This window comes from Equus przewalskii, chromosome 28 (genome assembly GCF_037783145.1).
Source record: "Equus przewalskii isolate Varuska chromosome 28, EquPr2, whole genome shotgun sequence".
In the NCBI taxonomy this organism is placed as follows: Eukaryota; Metazoa; Chordata; class Mammalia; order Perissodactyla; family Equidae; genus Equus; species Equus przewalskii.
Window position 1 is genome coordinate 2,911,379 of NC_091858.1, and position 21,035 is coordinate 2,932,413.

At 40.8% G+C, this 21,035-nt stretch overlaps 1 protein-coding gene across 2 annotated transcripts in view; it reads left to right on the plus strand.

Moving 5' to 3' along the window:
• The first annotated feature begins 775 nt into the window (after positions 1-775).
• Positions 776-21,035, plus strand: part of KAT6A (lysine acetyltransferase 6A) — a 111,890-nt gene continuing 91,630 nt past the window's right edge. Inside the window, exons 1-2 of one of the 2 annotated variants that reach the window (XM_070598761.1) lie at positions 776-1,072; positions 3,487-4,403. In XM_070598761.1, coding sequence (XP_070454862.1) covers positions 3,804-4,403 — 600 coding nt within the window. In that variant the 5' untranslated portion in view covers positions 776-1,072; positions 3,487-3,803. The remainder of the gene's footprint in view (positions 1,073-3,486; positions 4,404-21,035) is intronic. The other variant, XM_070598762.1, reaches the window with a different exon arrangement.

The following is a 21,035-nucleotide window of genomic DNA, read 5'->3' on the forward strand; positions in this document are numbered from 1 at the left end:
TGCAGTCAGTAGAAGACAGACCACGAAAAAGTGCCGGTTTGTGGTTCAGCCACAGATTCAGACACGAGCAATTCTGCATAGGGCATGAGTAGAAGGCAGGCCTTGGAATAAGACAGCTGTAGGTCTAAACTCAGATGTGTGCCACGAAATAGCTGTGTGACCTTGTACAAGTCTGTGCTGTTTCCTATAAAAATACCGTAAAAATGCTAAGGTCCAACAAGTCTCTCAGTTGCGGGGAGGACGAAGTCATTGTGGTGAAAGGACTTGACACGGCTGTCAAAGTTCTACCCTTGCCCCGCGCCTCGTCGCACCTACTCTTTCCTACAGCAGGGGTGAGCAGTGAGGGCTGAGGGTGCGAGCAGAAAGGGAATGAAAAAGGGAGGCGACTTCCTCCCCGCCCTTGGCCCCCTCCCCATGCCCCGGCTCCCGGCCTCAGGTTCCGGGAGCGTCGCTGTGGAAGTGGGGTGAGGGCGCAGAAGTGGGGAGGGATGATCTGCTCACTGTCAACAAACGCCATCAAGAGTTCAGATCCCATCTGCTACCGGATTTCCGTGCCATACTGAAGCCACCCCACCCAGGCGCCCGCCCTCAGTGTCCCCAGCTGTGTAATGGGGATACACCACCTCCTTCTTTCCCGGGTATCCGCCTGACCTAACCGCGTGAGAAAGGCGAGAAGAAGCCCCCAGTTGTTGGCCTCCAGCCCCACCAGGCCCTCCTCCCACTTTGGCCTTTTGTACCGGCCCCACGTGACCCGCCCGGCCGGCTCTTCCCTCCTGCCCCGCCCCGCCCTCCGGCCTTTCCCGGCGCTCGGCCCAGCTCTTCCCGCTCCTCGGCCGCCCCCCTCCCGCGGTCCCCCTACTCCCTCCCCCTCGCCTCCCTCCCCGGCTGTTCCCGCTCCCTCCCCAGGCCGCCGTTCCCTCGCGACGCTTCCCCTCCCCCCGCGGCTGTTCCGCCGCCTCGCCTCCCCTCCCCCCGGCCGGAGCTCACTGTCTCCAAGATGGCGGCCGTGTCAGTTTGGGGCATCTCCGCGGTCCGGCCCGGGGCCCCGGGATCCCGGCTCTCTTTCCCCCCGGTAAGTAGCCGAGGGGCCGCCCCCGGCCGCCCCGGGCCGCCGAGCCCGAGGCTGAGCCGCCCCGGGGCCCGCTCCGCCGCCTCGCGGGGTCGGCGGGCCGCTGCAGGCCCCGCCGCGGCCTGTGCCGCCTCCCGCTGCTCTGCGCCAGGCCTCGGGCTGGGGCGCCGCGGCCGCCCCCTCGCGCCCGGCCGGCGCCCGGCTCCCCCGCCCCGCGGCCGCGCGCCGCCCGCCGCCCGCCCGCCCGGCGCTCGCGGGCCCGCCGCCCGCGGCCGGCGCAGCCTGGGGGAGCCGGCGGGTGGGCGGGCGGCCCAGGCCGCGGGGCCTCGGGCTGGGCTGTGCCGGCGCCCGCTCTCCCTCGGGGCGCGCCCCCCGCCCGGCCCCACCTGCGCCGCCGCCCGCCGCCCCGGCGGCCCGCGGCCCGCGCTCGCGGCGCTCGCTCGGCGGCGGCGGCGGGGGCGGCGGCCGGCGGCGGGTGACAGGCCGGCGGTGTTGTGGTGCGGAGCGGCAGCACGTGCGGTGCGCTGTCTGTCGGGCTGACAGCCCGGCGCCGGCAGGGGAGGCGGCGGCCGCCTGTCAGCGGCGGCCGGGGGACGCGGCGGCCCGACCTGTCAGGCGCGGGGCGCCGGCGCGCGGGCCCGGGGCGGCTCGCAGCTCCCGCACGTGATTTCATTGTTAACTCGGTGCTCGGCCGCTCGGCCGTGGGGCTGCGGCGGCGGCCGGTTCAAGTTTTGAAGTTGCTGGCACTTGGAGGAGAGCGCGCGGGCGTGCTGGGGGTGGGAGCGCGGGCCGGCCGGGCGCGCGGCGCCGAGCCCGCCGAGTTCAGTCCCAGGCTGCGGCGCCGCGCTCGCAGGGCCGGGACGGGTGACAGGCGGCCGGGGCGCGGGGAGCGGTGGCCCTGCTCCTGTCACCTGCGCGCCTGGTCGTTGGCGACGTTCCCCGCTTCTGACGCTCCGGCTGCAGCTCCCCGTTGAGCTGATCGTTGCTGTCTACATAGTGAACTTTCTTGGAGCGCTGAGACTCTGATTTCTGTCCTCTCGAGACGCTCACCAAAATGAAGCCTCGCGCTCTCAGGGGGCTGCTTTTTAGTCACCCGATTTAAAAATAAACCTTGGCTCAGGTTTGAGTGTTCACCTCAGCCTTTTCTCTCCTATCAGAGTTGATAGTCCTACCGCTTTTCTAGTATCTGTTAGTTTTCTTTTTGGTTTGAATGTCACTCTTAAGAATAATTGCTCTGGGAGCCATTTTTCTATCGTTTATATTGTAATGTAAATGCCTTAGAATAAGAGCAGACCTTCTGAAAAACACTGAAGTTAAATTTAGTTTTGGAAGCAAAGGAGTTATTTAGACTCAGAATTTATTATTTTGGTGACTTTTAAAAAGATTTGTATCTGCCGGATTCTTTTGTCTGAAAGAAGAATATTGACTTTGATCCTGGAGAGGCAATATATTTGTATGTTTGTGTCTTATTCGTTAATGTTCGTTTCAGGTCAGCTATCTTGAATCTTAATGAGATCGTCTCCTCTTCAGACCCACAAACAGGCAGTACATTTTTTCTCTGTGCTGTACACTTGATATGTAGTGTGTGCACTTGAACCCAGTGCTTCTGGGCGTTTCTCATTTCCAGCTTCTCGGTCTGTAGGTTGGTGATGAACATCTTGACAGTTGTTGCTTCCTCCAGTATATTGGTCGTTGGTATTTTAGTTCAGCTTAGCAGAAGCTATCAGCATGTACTTCGTAAAATTGGACTGAAATTGGATTATTTTAAAATTCTTTAAGCACTTTTCACACTTGGCTATTTCCAGTATTGTTTTTCTTTCTGTTTGGAATGTTTAAAGTAATATTGTACTTAAAATATGGACTTGGTCTGTGTAAATTGTATTTGTTATTTCTTTTAATACATGAAATAGTTCAAGTTTTCTCAGTGGTTTTCTGCCCATCTTATGGACTGTTTGTGTCCAGTCTGAATGTCCTGAATTTTGGGAGATGAAAGATTCACTCTTACTTTGATTGCAGGATTCTTTCTGCTAATCCAGATACTTGTTGAAGTGCTGAATAGTTTCTTGGGGAAAGATGTCAAGGAAGAGTTTCAATTCATAGACTGGTGGGCAGAGATTGTGGAGTACAGAATAGCCAGCACCCCTCTGGTTCGTAGTAGCCTAAGGTCATTCATAGTGTGTCCCATCTTGTTTCCTCATTGTATTCTAATTATTCAGCTTTTTTTTCTTTTCTTTTTTATTCCATTGGTTTACAGACATGATTGTTTTGGAACGTTGATAGAAACACGTTAAAACTCTTACAGGTGCTAAGTAAACAGTTGGTATTTGATTGTTTTAAAAGACGACCATGTTTCAGTTAATGCTTATTTACAAAATGGGCCTTGATAGAAAACTGACCTTGTTTTAATTGTTTTTCAGGCATAAGAGACACATTTTTCTGCTGGGAATGAGATGTTCTTGAGTTTTTACAACTTTATGAAGAGACCCATGTGTGGTGCTATTGAGAAGTTTATTGGGAAGTTTGAAGACATTTCAAATAACAGATTGTTTTGGTTTCTAAAGTAAAAGTGGGGAGGCACTCGGTTTTGTGAAAGGAGGAAAGACTCAGGCCAGAAAACTTGTATGCTATGGTTAACTGGTTCCCAGCCTCCGAGAAGGTTGTTTTCCATGGTGTGAAACTTACTCAGCATCAGGATAAGGGATAACGACTCTATGGATATACAGAATCCTTCACCATGGTAAAACTCGCTAACCCGCTGTATACGGAGTGGATTTTGGAGGCCATCAAAAAAGTGAAGAAACAGAAACAGCGTCCCTCAGAGGAAAGGATATGTAATGCAGTGTCTTCTTCCCATGGCTTGGATCGCAAAACTGTTTTAGAACAATTGGAGTTGAGTGTTAAAGATGGAACAATTTTAAAAGTCTCAAATAAAGGACTCAATTCCTATAAAGATCCTGATAATCCTGGGCGAATAGCACTTCCTAAACCTCGAAACCATGGAAAATTGGATAATAAACAAAATGTAGATTGGAATAAACTGATCAAGCGGGCACTTGAGGGCTTGGCAGAGTCTGGTGGCTCAACTTTGAAAAGCATTGAACGTTTTTTGAAAGGTCAGAAGGATGTGTCTGCATTATTTGGAGGCAGCGCTGCCTCTGGCTTTCACCAGCAGTTACGGTTGGCTATTAAACGTGCGATTGGCCACGGCCGACTCCTTAAAGATGGACCTCTTTATCGGCTCAACACTAAAGCAACCAGTGTGGATGGGAAAGAAAGTTGTGAGTCTCTTTGCTCTTTACCTCCAGTGTCACTCCTTCCACATGAAAAGGATAAGGTAAGAATGGTGTCTGTACCAGTGTCCATGGAGCTGATGATACAGCATGCTACTAAGTCACGTTTCTAGGAAGTTTTTAGAAGTTACATTCAAGTTTTGTGTTTGGGGACTTTGTGGGATGATCACGTCTAGTTTTTTTATTGGTGAGTTCTAGGTGTGAGAACCCAATAGATGCTAATTCTTCTGATGCTTTGAAATATTTGATGCCTAAGATTCAAAATGTAGAATATTGATTTACCTAAAAGAACGTATTTAGAGTAGAATTAAAAAATAGCATACAGCTTTAAAAGTGTTGCATAAAAATTCTTATAATACCTTAGTGCTGGAAGTTGATGGAGCAGCCAAGTGCTGGAGACTTGAGTTTGAAACAAGCAGGCAAATTTAGCAATTCTTATTTCTGCTGTTGGTATTCTAGCTTTCTGTCATGTATTATTCTTTGCATATGATGAAATCCTAAATGTTATTATTTGTGACAGGTGTAAGTACATGGGTCAGAAATACAGTATTCTATATTAGTGAAGTTCTGGGGTAGTTGGGAGTTTTGATGCACCGAAGGTGTACTTTACTGTGTTGTGTGTTTTATGCTGCTGTTTTGTGCGGTTGAAAGTATGTCTTCATAACTGAATTTTGGCCCTTAGATATTTGAGGATGAGGAGAATTTTGTTAGTAGCTGTTTTTTACATTGACCTAGTGTTTTAGCTGTAAATTTATTTCAAGTGCTTTGAATTGAGTTCTGTGGTGAGTGATAGTACTTGAAGTTGTTCCAAGCCTAGTATATAATAGTAAAATAATCTTTGTTATGCTTAAATTCATGGAGGCTACTTCTAGGATGAGAAGATTGTAAAGTTAACATTGAATGTATTTAAAAATGTTTGAGATTTCATCTAAATTTATTGCAGTTTAATAACTCACCTGTAGATTTTTGTTTAAATGGCAATTGGAAAGTTTTTGATGAAGTTTTTAGAGGTACATTTTAGTATTCAGTTTTCCCTGTGAAGTTGGAGATAGAAACATTATCATACTGTTATTACCCTTAAAATGATTCTGATAGAGTCGTGAATTTGGTAGAGAATCTCATCCCTAAAATGGTTCTGTATCATTTGAACATTTATGAAGAGTGTGGTATTAAAAAATTCAAGGTGGACAAGTAACTAAAATGCTTTATTCTGTAGTTCATACTGTAAGAACTCCTATCTCTAAGAACTGTTTCTTTTTTTTTTTGTCTTCTCCTCTTCAAAGCCCCCCAGTACATAGTTGTATAGCCTGGTTGAGTGCCTCTGGTTGTGCTTTGTGGGATGCCGCCTCAGCATGGCCTGATGAGCGGTGCCATGTCCGCGCCCAGGATCCGAACTGGTGAACTTAACCACTTGGCCACGGGGCCGGCCCTGCAACTGTTTCTTGATCACATGTGGCTAAAGTTAAATGAAGTATAATGATTGATTCCTTCAACTGTTACCAAATGATCTACAGGTTAACTGCATGGAAACAGGAAATTATAGTTTAGAATGAATTCAGTGTCATATCTGTGAATTGAGTATTAGAAATTCTTGTAAGAACACCTGGGTGCTTGCTTTTATTGTAATTTCCCCTGCTTGAATTAGATATTTTAATTTTTAAAAATATTAGCCATACATAAAATGTCAGTTATGCATATTTTTAAAAGGTAGTCAATATAGTACAATGTAAGACAAATCTGAGTCCTGTCAGCCTAGGATTTTACTTTTGAGAGGGACCTTGAGAACCATCTAATCTAACAATCCTTATTTTGCAGCTGAGCTGAGGCCTTTGTATTAAAATTTAATCCAGTAGAGATCTGCTGGTTCACTTTGGTTAGGAATATCTCTTTGGTTACATAACTTTAATATATAGTTTTGTTAACTGAAGTAACTAAATTTGGGAAAATTGAGTTTCATTGAGTAGACCTCTGTGTATGTGTGCTGCTCCGATTGGAAAACTAATTTCATGATAATATCTATGAAATTAGAGTTGATGAGAGCTGTTACATATTTTCAAATGGAGTCTTATTTTCAATAGTGAATTTCCTGAGTGACTTTCCCCAAAAGTATGAAAAGCTCATGTTCAAAATCACAATTTCATGAACTCTTAAGGTGAAGAATTATTCCACCTCTGAACAGGTTATATGTCTGCTCCTTTTATTGTATTTTAACTGTTTTCCTTCCTCTCTTTTAAACTATCTGATCAATTCCTTTGTGGAATTGATTGGTTTGCTGCTATAATCCCAGATATTCTTAAAAAAATTATCCAGAGTATATTTGATGGTGATGGAGAAAGGAAAGTGTAGGTCAGAAGTAGTTTCACTTTTGGGCATTAATTAATTTAGCAAGTAGTTACTGAGCACCTGCTGTGGGCCAGGCACTTGGTACTGAGATGGCATTATCTTCTCTGGAATGCAGGTATGTCTGTTGGCCTGGTCAGCTGCGGGGTGAGAGCTGAAATTCAGGGACTATATGGAGTGACTTGAACAAGTTCCTCTTTACTTTTTTCTATATCAATTGTAACTTTTGGCCTTTTTTTTTTTTTTTTGCAATACTCACCTTTGGAAGGAACTGTAGAACTGTATGTTAGATTTTCAGCAGCTGTGTGGTTTTTGTTCTTTCCTGTGAGATCAGCTGTGTAGAAATATTTCTAAGGGTTTTTGTGAAGACGCAAAAGTGTGTTTTCACATTGATAAATAGTGAGGAGAATCTGTGGGATACTGTGATTTAGAAGTTTTATTCATGTTATAGGGGAAATTTCTTTTTTTTTTTAAGATTTTATTTTTTTTCCTTTTTCTCCCCAAAGCCCCCCAGTACATAGTTGTATATTCTTCGTTGTGGGTCCTTCTAGTTGTGGCATGTGGGAGGCTGCCTCAGCGTGGTTCGATGAGCAGTGCCATGTCCGCGCCCAGGATTCGAACCAACGACACAGTGGGCTGCCTGCAGTGGAGCGCGCAAACTTAACCACTCGGCCACGGGGCCAGCCCCCATAGGGGAAATTTCTTAGCTAGCTTTAGAGTGTGGTAGTTTATGGTAAGTTTGTTTAACTTAATGATATGTTTACTATGTGCCAGGCATTACTTTAAAGCTATACATATATTAACTTATTTAATACTCATACAACTCAGTGAGGTAGGTACTGTTATTTGGCAGAAGAAGAAACTGAGGCATAAAAGAGGCTCAGTAACTTCTCCAAGTGACAGAGATACTAGGTGACAGAGCTAGGATTTGAACTCAGGCAGTTTGGTTCTGGAGTCTTTCTAACAGCTATACCTGCTACTGCCTCTTGAAAGTTATGTATAATGCCTGTTGCTGCACTCAAGTACACAATTGTGAATGTTCTTGGTGTTAACTTCATAGCACGTTCTCCAATTGTGGAAGGACACATTGCCCGCCTTCACTGTTTGTGTCCCTTTTTTCTCTTTCTGTCATAGAATGAATTATAAAACTGACTTTGAAACAGTGATAAGAATGTATCAGAAACCAAAGATTAGGAATAATCTAGTTTTGTATACCTGAGGTCCATAAAAATATAGTTTTGTCTACATGACATTTTGTTATATTTATTTTTTCTTAATTTCTGTGCTTATTAATTTTCATTTCACTTGTCACTAAAGTTTTCTGATTTGCAGTTTGGGATTTGTTGCATGGCTTTCATTTGGGACAAAATGTTGCTTTCCCTTGAATTGTGGGATATAGGTGAGGGTGATAGTGTGTAACTGGCTTAAACAGCAACTTCCTCCTTGCAGATTTCTTTCTTTTTTAAGTGTAGATATTACTATAAGATAATTTGTTCATTTACTTCATTTATTCTTTATTCGTTCAGCAAACATTTAGAGCCTACCGTAAACAGTGCGTTTAGGACTTCGGTCCTGTTGAAGATGAAAGCAGACAGCAGAAAGATGTGAAATAATTTTTTTGGAACCCTTTTTTAGTGTATGAAATGGAACTTTTAGTTTTTTACATTCACTATTATTTTTTCATTACAATTAGGCATTGTGAATCTCTGAGAAAAAAGGAGGTGTTTCTTGGGTGAGGTGAATTATTGTTTGATGTTATGATGCTCCGTTAAAAAAATTGTCTTTAGACACTGAGTCTTGGAAGGATCTGTTTCTCTTTCATGAATAATTTTCACCTTGATTTCAAACTTCTGGGTTCATTTTACACACTCACAGAATAATTTACTTGACTCTATATATAGCTTATGCTCCATATTACTAGTCCAGAAAACTATACTCTTTTATGGTAATCAGCCAAATCATTAAAGTGTTGTGATTCTGTGGAGTAGTATTGTGGAACAAAAGTGTAATTTGCTGAAGCATTCCAGTTGGAAAGGGAAGAGAAGATATTGTAACTAATGTTGCTATTTAGATTATTACACAGCTAGGTAATCTGAAGCAAAAAGATCAAGTGATAAATCTATATCCTTCTATTATAAATTATATCTCAATACAGTAAACTCTTAGTAGGGTCCAAATTGTTTTACGTTACTGAAATTTGGCATTTTAAATTCATAGATTAAGCAGGGCATTGACAGGAACTTAGATTTTTGATGTTAGAGATACTGATTAGAATGGAAATGTATTTTCAGTTTACTAAGAGTTAAGAATGATAAAATTTTGATTTAGCTGCTTGGAAATGGCCTTTATAGTAAAATTGTTTCACATTTTATATGTTAGAATAGTAGTAGTATAAAATTGTTTGTGACTGTAAGCTTGGTAATTTCAGTTTCAGATATCCTGTTGCTATGGTATCTTATAGTAGTTGTCCATGTTGTTAAATTCAGGGATGTGTTGACTGCTTGACAGAATGATTGTTCACTTTTAAAAAACCCCCCAAAAAAAGTAACCCAAAAACCTTCTGAAAGCAAAAGATGCTACAAAAAAGTTGAGAAGAGATAAATTAGTAGTAAATAAGTGGAAAAAGTTCTCAGTTGAAAGTGTATATATTAAGATTCCTTGTGAGAGCATGCACACAAGTGTATTTTATAGTATAAATTATTGGGAAACTTTTTAAATTGCAAGTTTTACTTCTTACATTATGGAGGAGGGAATGGACGATGATGCCAACTGTATCAGTCTTTAAGTAAAGAAGGATTATTTTAGAGAAGATTATCCTAACCATATGTAGTTAACTTTATTTTTCAAGTAATGGCAAGGACATGGATAATGTAGATTTTGTAATAGGGAGTTTGCAACTGATTGATCTCAATAACTATATTTTTTATACATTTCTTACATCATTGTTTATGCCATTTTTTGCTGACTCTACGTGTTTTGGGCCCTGAAGAGAAGCTGGCTAGAAATTAATATTTGTTACTAACAAGTCATTGAGGTGGATTAAGTATAAATGAGGTTAGGAATTGACTTTGTCTCAGCAGACTTGGTCTTATAAAAAAAAAATCAGAAAAATAACTCAGGCAGAACTATGTTTGTAAAGCACTATATGTTTAATTACAATCAACTGTACAGATTTTTTTGGTCTTCTAGTTAGCCTGTGAGCTCTCTGCATTTTGGTAATTTTCAGCCCATAACACACCCTGAAAGAAAACTTGAGCTCCTAAAGCAAGCTTTCGTTTAGCCGTTGCTAATCAAAATGTCTGTACCTAGCCAATGCACACGACCTAGACATTTTTCGTGTACTTATAGTTACTAGCACTTTACTCATTCTTGGGCTAACTTCTAATATATTGATGAATGGAAGAAATGAATGACGATATCTGATACGACAAATTGCTTTGGGAATAGAGATCTAGAGGATCTAACCATCTTGACCTGTTTCTTTGCCCTGTTTCAGTAGGCCAAGGGAATGGAAGCAGTTGCTTATAGAAACCTATTAATAGCCAACATTTGTTAAGGGCTAACAATGTGTGGGGCACTGTTCTGAGTACTTTAATGTCTGCTCTGTTGTAGAAGTCTCAAAAGAGTTCAAAAGAACTTTACATGGTTAAGTTTTATAGGCATAATATATTTATATAATAGCTATTTGACAGTGTTTAATAATACAAGTTTTCATTGTGACTTCTCATAAAACACCAAATGGAAAATGAATCTATGCAAAAGACATTTTTCTTCTCATCCTTGCTGCTTTTTTTTATTTGGTTCATCCTGACACATAGGTCAATACTTTTTTACATTATACTTACCTTTAATACTATGAAAGCAAATAGGTAACAGGAACTGTTTGGCGAATCTGGAAAAAAAATTGTATTATTCCAGACCTCTTGAGGTTGTAAGAATCTCCTTGACAAATTTTCTTTTTCTCTTTCTATTTAGAATATTGGAGAAAATGTATTTTCTGCACTGACTTGGTTCTTAGCTATGTGAGAGGACTGAATCTGGGGGTCAAGTTTGCTGGTTAAAGTAGAATTAAGAAATTTTTTTCTAGTGAATTGGGAAGTGTTTCTTAAAATTACAATAATGAATACTTTTCATGCTCTGATTTAAAATTTTTTAAAGAAACAAATGTTACATATAGGAGTTATTAAGAGCCTCCCTCATTCTGGTAAACTTGTTTACCAATTGGCTCCTTGGGGGTGGAGTCAGTTCACAAAGGATCTGCAGCGGACGAATTAGACCAGTAGTGATTTCAGCCTTCTGCTTTTTCCCAGCTGGAGCAGGATTAGGACTCATTCAACTGCAGCTGGTTCCCAGGAAAATCTAGGCTGTTTTTTCTGGTTTTTTCCTTTTGACAGGCAAGTCGTAGTTCCCAACAGATGGCTTTCATCAGCACTGTACATAACTCTGTAAGTTCAAGTCCAAAGCATTGATTTCAACTTTATTAGGGAACAGGTGAAGAAACAGTCTGTACTATGGCACTAGTTTGTTAAGGGTTGAAATTCAGCATGAGGTTATAGTAGTCTAGCATTTAGATTTGCAGAATACGTTCTGGGTCAAAATAGTTTTTAACTGCCAGCAATTAAGGAGAAAAAGACCTGCAAAGAAAAAATAAGTCTGGCTATGCTGTTAAGCTATATTTTATAGTTGAATTATATTATGCTTACAAAATATAGATAAATTCCTAGGAAAAAAGAATAGAATCTTCTGCATTTTGTAGAGTTTCGAGCCAGTAGCAGTCTTGGGTAACAGTGATTGTAATATTATTTCACAAATAGAGAAACTCAGGCCCAAAGAGATTTAAGTGTCTTGTTCCATGCCATCTGGAAGAAGTGGTCAGACCCTTTTCGTTCTGTGCTTTTTTCATTAGGCTGTAGTACTGCTTTATAGTGTTAGAGAGCAATGAGTATAAAATAATGTAGTTAGAACTCTCTTCCTTAGTGGAAACCATAGAATAAACCCTGGTCTAGAGAATTTTGGTGGTTTTTGTAAACCACAAGTATGTAAATCTGCTTGTTTTGGCATTTGAAGATAGCTGTACATTCTAGAAAGTTGAAACAATTTTGGGGGGAAAAGACTGCTTTCTTACGACCTAAATTAGAGGAATTAGAAGGTTTTCTAATGTTTTTAAAAAGCTAAATATTAGAAGGAGAATGTGTTGAGCTACCTTAATGCTGGAAGAAAAAGTACTCCTTGAGTTTTGGGAGGAAAAATGTCCACTTACAAATAAGTCTCATTTTCAGAAAGTCTGCAGCACGGATGACCTCTGTGTGACTTGGGTAATTGGTCAGAACTTAAAATTCTTAAGACTGAGAGAGAAAAGTATAAGCCTTTGTATTAATTAATGAAGTGGTTCTTATTAAGAGGTGGGCTCGGCGTGTATACAGTGTATCACTCATTGTTATGTATACATAGTGTCTTGGTTCTGGATGACTAGTAATACCAGTGAACAAACCTTATAGGGAAGGCAGCAGATAACAGCTCATGTTTGTCTTTCTTGGTCTTTATGACCAACCAACAGTTCAACTCTGTATTGCTTTTACATTGTCATAAAATTTAGTAAATACATTAGAAAAATGGCAAATAAAGGTAAGATTAGAGACAGTTATAAAATCATGGGGTGGTTTTAAGATTATTAGTAAAATAAAATGCGGCAGCTAGAAAAACCTGAAAATCTTTGTATGTTGGAAAGAAGACAGCTGATTCCTTTGCCGTTTATCTTTTGTGCAGAAGAGGTGGATTCCATGTGTGTGGAGGTGTTAGCACGCTTATACTATAGGCTACTTTTTCCTCCAGGGAATTGTGAACTGTAGGTGACCTAGAGAGCTTATGTTAAGTGTTTGTTTTCAGTTCTCTCTGCTTATGCAGGTTTTGCTTTTTTCTTGGGCATTGGCTACAGTGAAGCATTTAATTCCTGAGTTTTCTAGAACCTGTAAGGGAACTCTTGGAAACATTATTACGTTTTTTTTATGTGTTAGGTGTGATGCTGTGCTTTAACGGTTCCCCAGCTTTTCTCTTTAGGACATCTTTAAATACCTGGCTTAGGGTTTAGATCCTCTTTCACCATTTACCTGTTTTCGTTACTTCATTTCTTCTCATGCCAGTTAGTTTTTCTTTAGTTCTATAACATAAATTTAAAGCCCTGTTCTTTCTAAAACAGTGGTTCTTGACACTAAATCCACTTTAGAATCGCCTGAGAAGCCTTAAAAAGTAAGCATCAAACCAATTAAATTAGAGTCTAGCATTAGGGCCCAGATTTCAGTTTTGTTTTGCTTTTCAAAGTCTCCATATGCATTTAAAGTACAGCCAGGGTTGAGAACCACTGCTCTAATGCTTAGAACCAACATCTCTCTAGTGGGAACTGGCTGAGGAAGTAAGGGGATAGAAGTAGCAGCTACTTTTTACCTGATAATTGAAATTCAGACAAATGCATGAAACAACATACTTCACACCTGCTCTCATGAACACACTTTGGACCCTGGACAGTGTACTTCAGGAAACCTAAATTTTATTTTATCCTACTCCCTGACCATAACTGCCCTAATCTTCCACCTTTCTCTCTCCTCACTCCTACTGCACCTGCTCTTTTATCTCATCAAGGTTTCATAGTATATAGTGTAGAGAAGCTTCCCTGTGTAATTTCAATGGATGCTCCCCTCCCACCACTCAAATGCTCTTCTTCTAACTGCTTGGCCTATGGACCTCAGTTACTCACTTTACTCCTGCATCTAATTGGCAAGCCGCAACCTTGAAATTAAGCCAGTCATTTTCTCTCCCTGATCCTATATGAGACTGTTTATCATTTTGAAGAAATTCACGCAAACCGTGTAGTGGGGTGCCACTTACAAATTTGTGGCATCTAATCTCAGCTTTTTCCTCTGCTTGGGGTTGTATGTCTATGTCTGTAGTCTTTTCTCTCTGCAGCAGTTCAGTATTTTCTCCAAGCCTTTTGCCTTTCTCATTTTCAGCAGACACTCCCATATCCTACATCATAGAATAGAATCTATCTAGCCATATGAGCTCATTCAACTTATACCCCAGCCACACTTTCCTAAATACCTCTGTACTTATTTTTACCTCTTCTGCTATATTTTCAGAGGACATGAAAGAAGTGCCCTGTCTAGAGCTAATCTCTCCATTTATGTACAAGATCCTGTTCTCTCCTGTCTCAGGGGCCTTGTTCCATCAATAATGTTCCCAGTCTTTTTACTCTTTGCCCCTTAACATGGGGAAGTCCTCCCATCAAATTAGAATAAAAATAAACAAAAAACACCACTCCAGATTCTTCTGTCTACACCCTGTCTGTCTCCTTCCCTTCATTTTGAAACTGCCTGGGAAAAAGTCTGTATTCGTTCCAGATCTGTTGCAATCTGGCTTCTGGCCCTGAGCGCCATTTGAAACAGTTCTTGTGGACAGTTTTTAGTCTTCATTTTACCTGACCTCTCCGCAGCATTTAGCACTTGTTGACCATTGTCTCCTCCTTCTGCCTCTGGGATAATTCTTTCCTGTGTGTCTTCCTCTGTTCCTTCCATCTTTCTTGGTAATTAGTTTTCAGTTTACTGGCTTTGCATCTTTTGCCTGTATGTTAAATGTTGGATTCCCTAAGGTTCTGTTCTTTGGCCACTTCTTATTGTTTCAGCCTTTCTGAGATATCTCTAGACTTCCCTCCTCTATACTAAATTCATGTCTTAATCCAGACCTCTCTTTTGAGCTCTGGACTTGTATATCCCAGTGTTTAGTGTCTTATCTCAGTCACTTCACATTCATGATGACCCAGGTGGAATTTATCACCCTCCTCCAACTTGCTCTTCTGATTTCTTACTGTGGCGAGAGGCTTTGCTGTTGACTCTGATTCCTAAAACAGAAACTTTGGTGTCACCTTCTCCACCTCACTTGCACCTCTTTTGGATTCAGTTCTAGTCCATACCCAATCTTTTCTCTTCTACTTCTTTAACGTCTCTTAATTCACTTCCTCTCCATTCCAGATGCTACTCTCTTAGAGCAGGTCCTCATTATTTTTCTCCTGATTTACCTTAGTAGCTTCCTCGATTGGTTTTCCTTCCTCCAGTATCATCTCCCTCCAGCCCACATTATTGCCAAGAATGACCTTATTAGGAAGCTATTAAGAACATGGGCTCAAGAACGAGACCATCTTGGTTTGCATCTTATGTTGGTGGTACTTGCTTTATGACCTTGGGTAATTTGCTTCATCTTTCTTTGCCACATTTCTTTCTATAAAATGGGGATGATACAGTGCCCATCTCATAATGAAGTTGTGAAGATTTAATAAGTTAATATACCTCAGTGTTATCTAATAGAGCTTTGTGCCATGATGCTGTGTTCTATCTCTGTGCTCACTACAGCAGTCACTAGCCGTATGTGGCTATTGAGCTTTTGAAATGTGGCTAGTTGACTGAAGTACTGAACTTTTAATTTCATTTAATTGAAATAGCCACATATGGCTAGTAGCTACTGGACAGTACAGAATACGTAAAGTCCTGTGCTTTACAAATGTTAGTTATTATTACCATTTTTCTAAAATTAAACTTACTCCTCTGCTTAGAATCCTTCATTGCCAAATTTTATGGCATAGTATGTATGATTTTTAACCCCCTTCTTTATCCCTTGTGTTGCTCCAAACTTGTCCCGTGCTGGTTCTTCATATGCCCTCTGTGTTCCACTACACCAGTAGTTCTCAAAGCGTGGTTCTGGGACCAGAAGTAGCAGTAGTGTCATCTGAAAACTTGTTTGAAATGCAAATTCTTGGGCCATATTCCAGGCCTTCTGAATCACAGCTGGGGGTGGAGCCCAGCACTGTGTGTGTTAGTAAGCCCTCCAGGTGATTCTGCTGCATGCTGAGATTTGAGAACCACTGCACATTCCAAACTGCTTGCAGTTCCTCTCATCCACCTTGTCCTCTCTTGTTTCTGTTTTTCTCCTGTCTGGAATGATCATCTTTTTTCTTGTGTTGACTAATTAGCTCTTATTTAGCCTTGCAGACTTAGTTTAGGCATATCTTCTTCCTATTTCTTCTTTCCTTATCACCCATCCTGCTTCCAGGCTGACTTATAGAGCTCTCTTCATGTCCCTGATATCCTGTACATACCTCTGTCATAGCCTGTTTTACGTTGTACTGTTGCGTTAGCCTGTCTCTCCGACTAGACAGTGAGTTTAGAATCTTGTTTTTCATCTCTGTATCCCCGTCTGTCTTGCACGATGTCTGGTATGCTTTGCAAGTATTTATTGAGCATCTTCCAGGTGCTAGCACAGTGGTTAGGTCCTGAGTGAAGGAGATACAGCCTCTGTAATTAACATACACAGTGATAGGTGCTCTGATGGGTAAAACAGAGTGCTGTGGAACACAGGAGAAGGGGGTGGGGAAAGTCAAGGAAGTCTTCTCAGAGGAAGTCACATGTGAGAGGTTAGTGAGGTGGGGAAGCATATGGGTGGGGTGGGAAAGAGAGTGGTTCCTGCAGAGGGAACAGCATGTACAAAGGCCTAGAAGCAAAACATTGTAGGCCCATAATAAATGTTTAATTGAATATGGATAAAAAATCAAATCACATGCCTAACTTTTAGATGTTGGTTTTGAAGTCACTACCCTCCCCAGCAAACATTAGTTAGCATTTTATAGCAGCTTTTATACTTGATATCATGCTTTCTTTGAGCTGATGGTTAAGGTGTGATAGGGTAACCTCCAAGCCAGCAGGGTACATTTATCTTTTTTTTGCCTTTTATTGGTAGAAGAAAGGAGTTGTATCTGAAGAATTATTCTACAGGGTGAGTAACACATCAGTGGTGGCAGAGGTAAATACATTCCTCTCATTGCATAAGAATAGGCCAAGATTTTAAACAAGCAACTTCAAACTTAGAGCATTGAGAAAGCATATCATTAAGAAGTCTGGAAGGCTGCCGGCGTGACAACCACAAGTGTTGTCACTTTTCTGGCCCCACTCAGTATTGGCCCTTTTTGCCCTTGTTGCTGTCATCCAAGGCTTCCTGTTGCTCTCATTAACCCTCATTGTCAGAGCATCAAGGCCTTGGTTATTGTGTTGTGCAAGCTCTAACTTTTAGTTGCTGTTGAATACCCACTTTTGTTTGTTTGGGACTTTATATATGTAATTTTAAGTAAAAACTTAGCTTTTACTTTCTTTGAATGATTTGCAAGTGGGTTTGCTTCTCTCCATCGTCTGCTGACTTTGAAAGAGTGATAAAAATATACGGTTTTGTTTCTGATGACTTCAGCTAAGCAGAGAACTCTTAACTTCAGCCAAGAAAGCTAGAGAAGGAAAAAGGGAAATAAAGTCTTTTTCCCCAAACCTTCATGTGGGTGGTAATAACCTGTTTCTAAAGTGTTTCACAGATTATGAAGAATTTTGCTTTCACATATATTTTCTTTTGATCTAACACTTTTGTAGTAAGGTAGGCAGTTTGGGTGCTGTGATGGCCAGGTTTTACTGAATGGAGCTTGAGCCCAGGTCTCTTTCAAACCCACATCAGGCTGCCCCTTGTTCATGAAAATGACGAGCATTAAAAAAAAGTGGGTGCTCCTTTAGCATTTATTACATACATCTGTTAAACCATTTATCAAATCTTAACGTGTTGTTATTCTTTGTATGCAGGTCCTGGCACTTTGTAAGATGCTCAGAAAATGTTTGTTGAATTGAAACTGTGAAGTTTAAAGTGGAAGGGGGAATGATAGAATTTAGGTTGCTTTTTTTTTTAAGTATTAACTTTCTTAATAAACTTAGAGGCTGAACCATTTATCCTCTCAAAATATTTAGCTTTTGTAGCTTAAAAGAGAGAGAGAGTTTCAGATGTTTTCTGCAAACGTTTGATACCTCAGCTGAAAAGTACTATTTGTTACTTCATTCAAGGTAATATTTCTTCTCTGTTACCCATATAGTATTTTAAAAAGTTTGAGAAATTGTGTTTTCCCAATAGATGATACATTCATTTGTACATAAAATTCACAAGGTACAAGAGAGTGTTCCGTGGAAAGTGTTCTTCTAACTCCTTTTCTCCAGTGGACAGGTTCCCCTCCTGGGAGGCAGCCTGGAGTTTTGTTTCTTTTCTACTCCTCCAAAGAGATTCTCTGTATCTATAAGCAATCTCTTTATACATCCGTTTTTCCCTTTGTTTTTCCAGTGTTTGAGAACATGCCTAACATACTATTCTGCACCTTACTTTTTTTCTCTTCACTTAACCGTATGTCTTAAAGGGTGTTCCATGTCAGAACATAAAGCTTGGTGGTATTCCATTGTGTGTGTGTGTGTGTGTGTGTGTGTTTATATATATATAATATACCCTAATTTATATAACCAGTCCCTTGCCAATGGATATTTGTTTCCAGTTTTTTGTGATTAGAAACAGTGCTCAATTGACTAACCTCCTTTGTACATTATTTTACTTACAAGTTCCTAGAAGTGGAATAATTGGGTCAAAGGGTGCATGTCTTTGTAATTTTGATATTTCTAAATTTGTCTCCATAGAGATTCACCAGTGGTGTATGAGAGTACTTGTTTCCCTATACCCTTGGCAACACGGTGTTATCAGACTTTTTTATTTTTGGCAGTCTGATAAATAAAAAATCATTGTCCATTTTTTGTTGTTGTTGAGTTCATAATAGTTTACATCATTGTGAAATTTCAGTTGTACATTATTTCTTGTCTGTCACTACATAAGTGCTCCCCTTCACCCACTATGCCCAACTCCCACTCCCTTCCCCGGGTAACCACTGAACTATTTTCTTTGTCCATGTGTTTGTTTATATTCCACATAAATCATTGTCCATTTTTGACCCCGTTCTTTCAGTCTCATTGGAGTTTGCGTTTCCAGCCTGGTGACCAGGGACAAGCTCTGATCAGTATTTCTACTACTAGGCCGTCTTAAGCCTGATTACTTAAAAACATACGTTCTTAGAGGTAATCAGAAATTTGTTATTATCTTGCTTTAAGAAATATCCAGGTCTTTTTGCTGGGTTTCTCTTGTAAGCGGTGGCCTACATTGATAGACTTCTGTTCTGTAGATGAGCCTCCCACCCCCAAAATAAAAATCTTAGTCTGTTGCTTTTCTACTGATGGCAGGGAAACCCTGTTCAATAGATGATTTAGTATGTCCTTGTTTGTCTTTTTTTTTAAGTGCGTGTTGTGTAGTACTTGTATTTGAAAACCTATATAATTTTGAATAAATATTGTATGTTAGATATTGTATTTGGGTCACAGCAACTCTTTAAGAAAGATTGTCTCATGCTGGGCCTGTGGCATAGTGGTTGGGTTTGGTGTACTCTGCCTCCGTGGCCTGGGTTTGCAGGTTTGGATACCAGGTGTGGACCTACACCACTCATCAGCCATGCTATGGTGGCGACCTACACAGAGAGTGGAGGCAGAGTGGCACTGAGTTAAAATCTTCCTCAAGCAAAAAAAAAAAAAAAAAAGACAAAAATTAGCAACAGATGTTCCCTCCGGGCTGATCTTCCTCAGCAAAAAAAAGGAGAAAGGTTGTCTATTTCATAGATGAAACAAAGGCTCATAGAGGTCAATGATTTGCCCAAGGTTATTAGCTGTAGTATGTGTGCTACAATTAGAATGTAGTGGCTAGTGGAGTGGTCCAAAGAAAAAAAACACTGAATTCAGAGTTGAGATAAATAGTAAATAGATACAGTAGTTTAAAGTACTTCCTGAATTATTCCAACACTGATTCTGATTAGTTTAGGGCTTATATAAGAGTATTTAAGAGTGCAGATCTCAGCTTTATCATTTACTTGCTGTTTGATCGTTAAACTACTTTACCCTCCATCAGCTTTAGTTTCTTTTCTGTAAAAGAAGGATAGTAACAGTACCAAAATCACCAAATTCATCAAGCACCTGCCTTTTTAAAGATTGTTTTTAGCCTGAGCAGGTCCTAGCTCCAATGATTTTTTAGCCTTTGCTTCAAAAATAAACTGCAGGAAGTATTGCTGACTTCCTTCTCCTTTCTCCAGTAAAACAACAAAACAGAACAAAACACAAAACAAATCAATCCATTAACCCACAAAATATTACCATCATATTTTGAGACTGTTTGAAGTTTTCATGAACATAGAAATTTTTTTTTTTTTTGGAGGAAGATTAGCCCTGAGCTAACATCTACTGCCCATCCTCCTTTTGCTGAGGGAGACCGGCTCTGAGCTCACATTCGTGCCCATCTTCTTCTGCTTTCTATGTGGGCATCTTACCACAGCATGGCTTGTCAAGTGGTGCCATGTCTGCACCTGGGATCTGACCCGGCAAACCCCCGGCCGCCGAAGTGGAATGTGCGGACCTAACTGCTGCACCACTGGGCCAGCCCCCGAACATATCAATTTTAACAGGACATAGAAACAGACATCTAGATAGTTTAAAAAGCATTTTTCATATAATCTATAATCCATTTAAATTACAATGGATGTTCTCTGGGCATATTCCTTTGAAATAGGCAAAATGCTTGAACAATCCCTCCATTTGGCCATATTTTTTAGTAACAGTGTCTCTCTTCCCCCAATAAAAGAACAAAAAAACCAAAGTATCTCCTTTGTTAAAGTTATCAAAATAGGTCTTTATTTTGTATCTTGAAGCTCAAGATTAGGGTAAGGATGAAGCCTTGGAGCAGGCAAAGCAACCTAGCCCAAATTGGGAATCAAACTATTGCATTTAGTATAATTAAGCACCATGTTATGTAGCACTGCTTCTCAAATTTTTATTCATTAGAATGCAGTTTTAGACCTTTAGTGAGACCTGAGATTTTGCATTTCTAGTAAGTTCCCAGGTATTCTACTGCTGCTTAGAATACATTTTGAGTAGCGAGTTTCTGTAGGACTGAATTTCTCCTTTACTCTTGACTGGTTGTCTTTAATCATACGTTTATTTTCGTACATTCATTAGATTTCCATTGAATGTCTCTGTTCCAGGCACCATGCTAGGTACTGGGATTATAACAGGGGTGCTAGACTGACACTCGGCTCTCAGTCAAGTAGGGAAGCCAAAAAAATGATAACAATAAATGTCTGAAGTGGTGATGGCTAAGTCCAGGGAACTCTGAGAATTTAAGTACAAAACTTCTTTTTTTAACAGGTTTATGAAGATACTGAAAGTAGTTTGGTGTATTGACATCTGAGTTCCCAGTAGGTATACCGTGGAGCTTTGATTGAATTGTCAGTCTAAAATAGATGTTGGAGAACTTTTTCTCTAAAGGGCCAAATAGTAAATATTTTAGGCTTGCTTTGTGGGCCATTTAGTCTGTGACCTAACCGCTCAACTCTGCACAAAGCAGCCATAGACAAT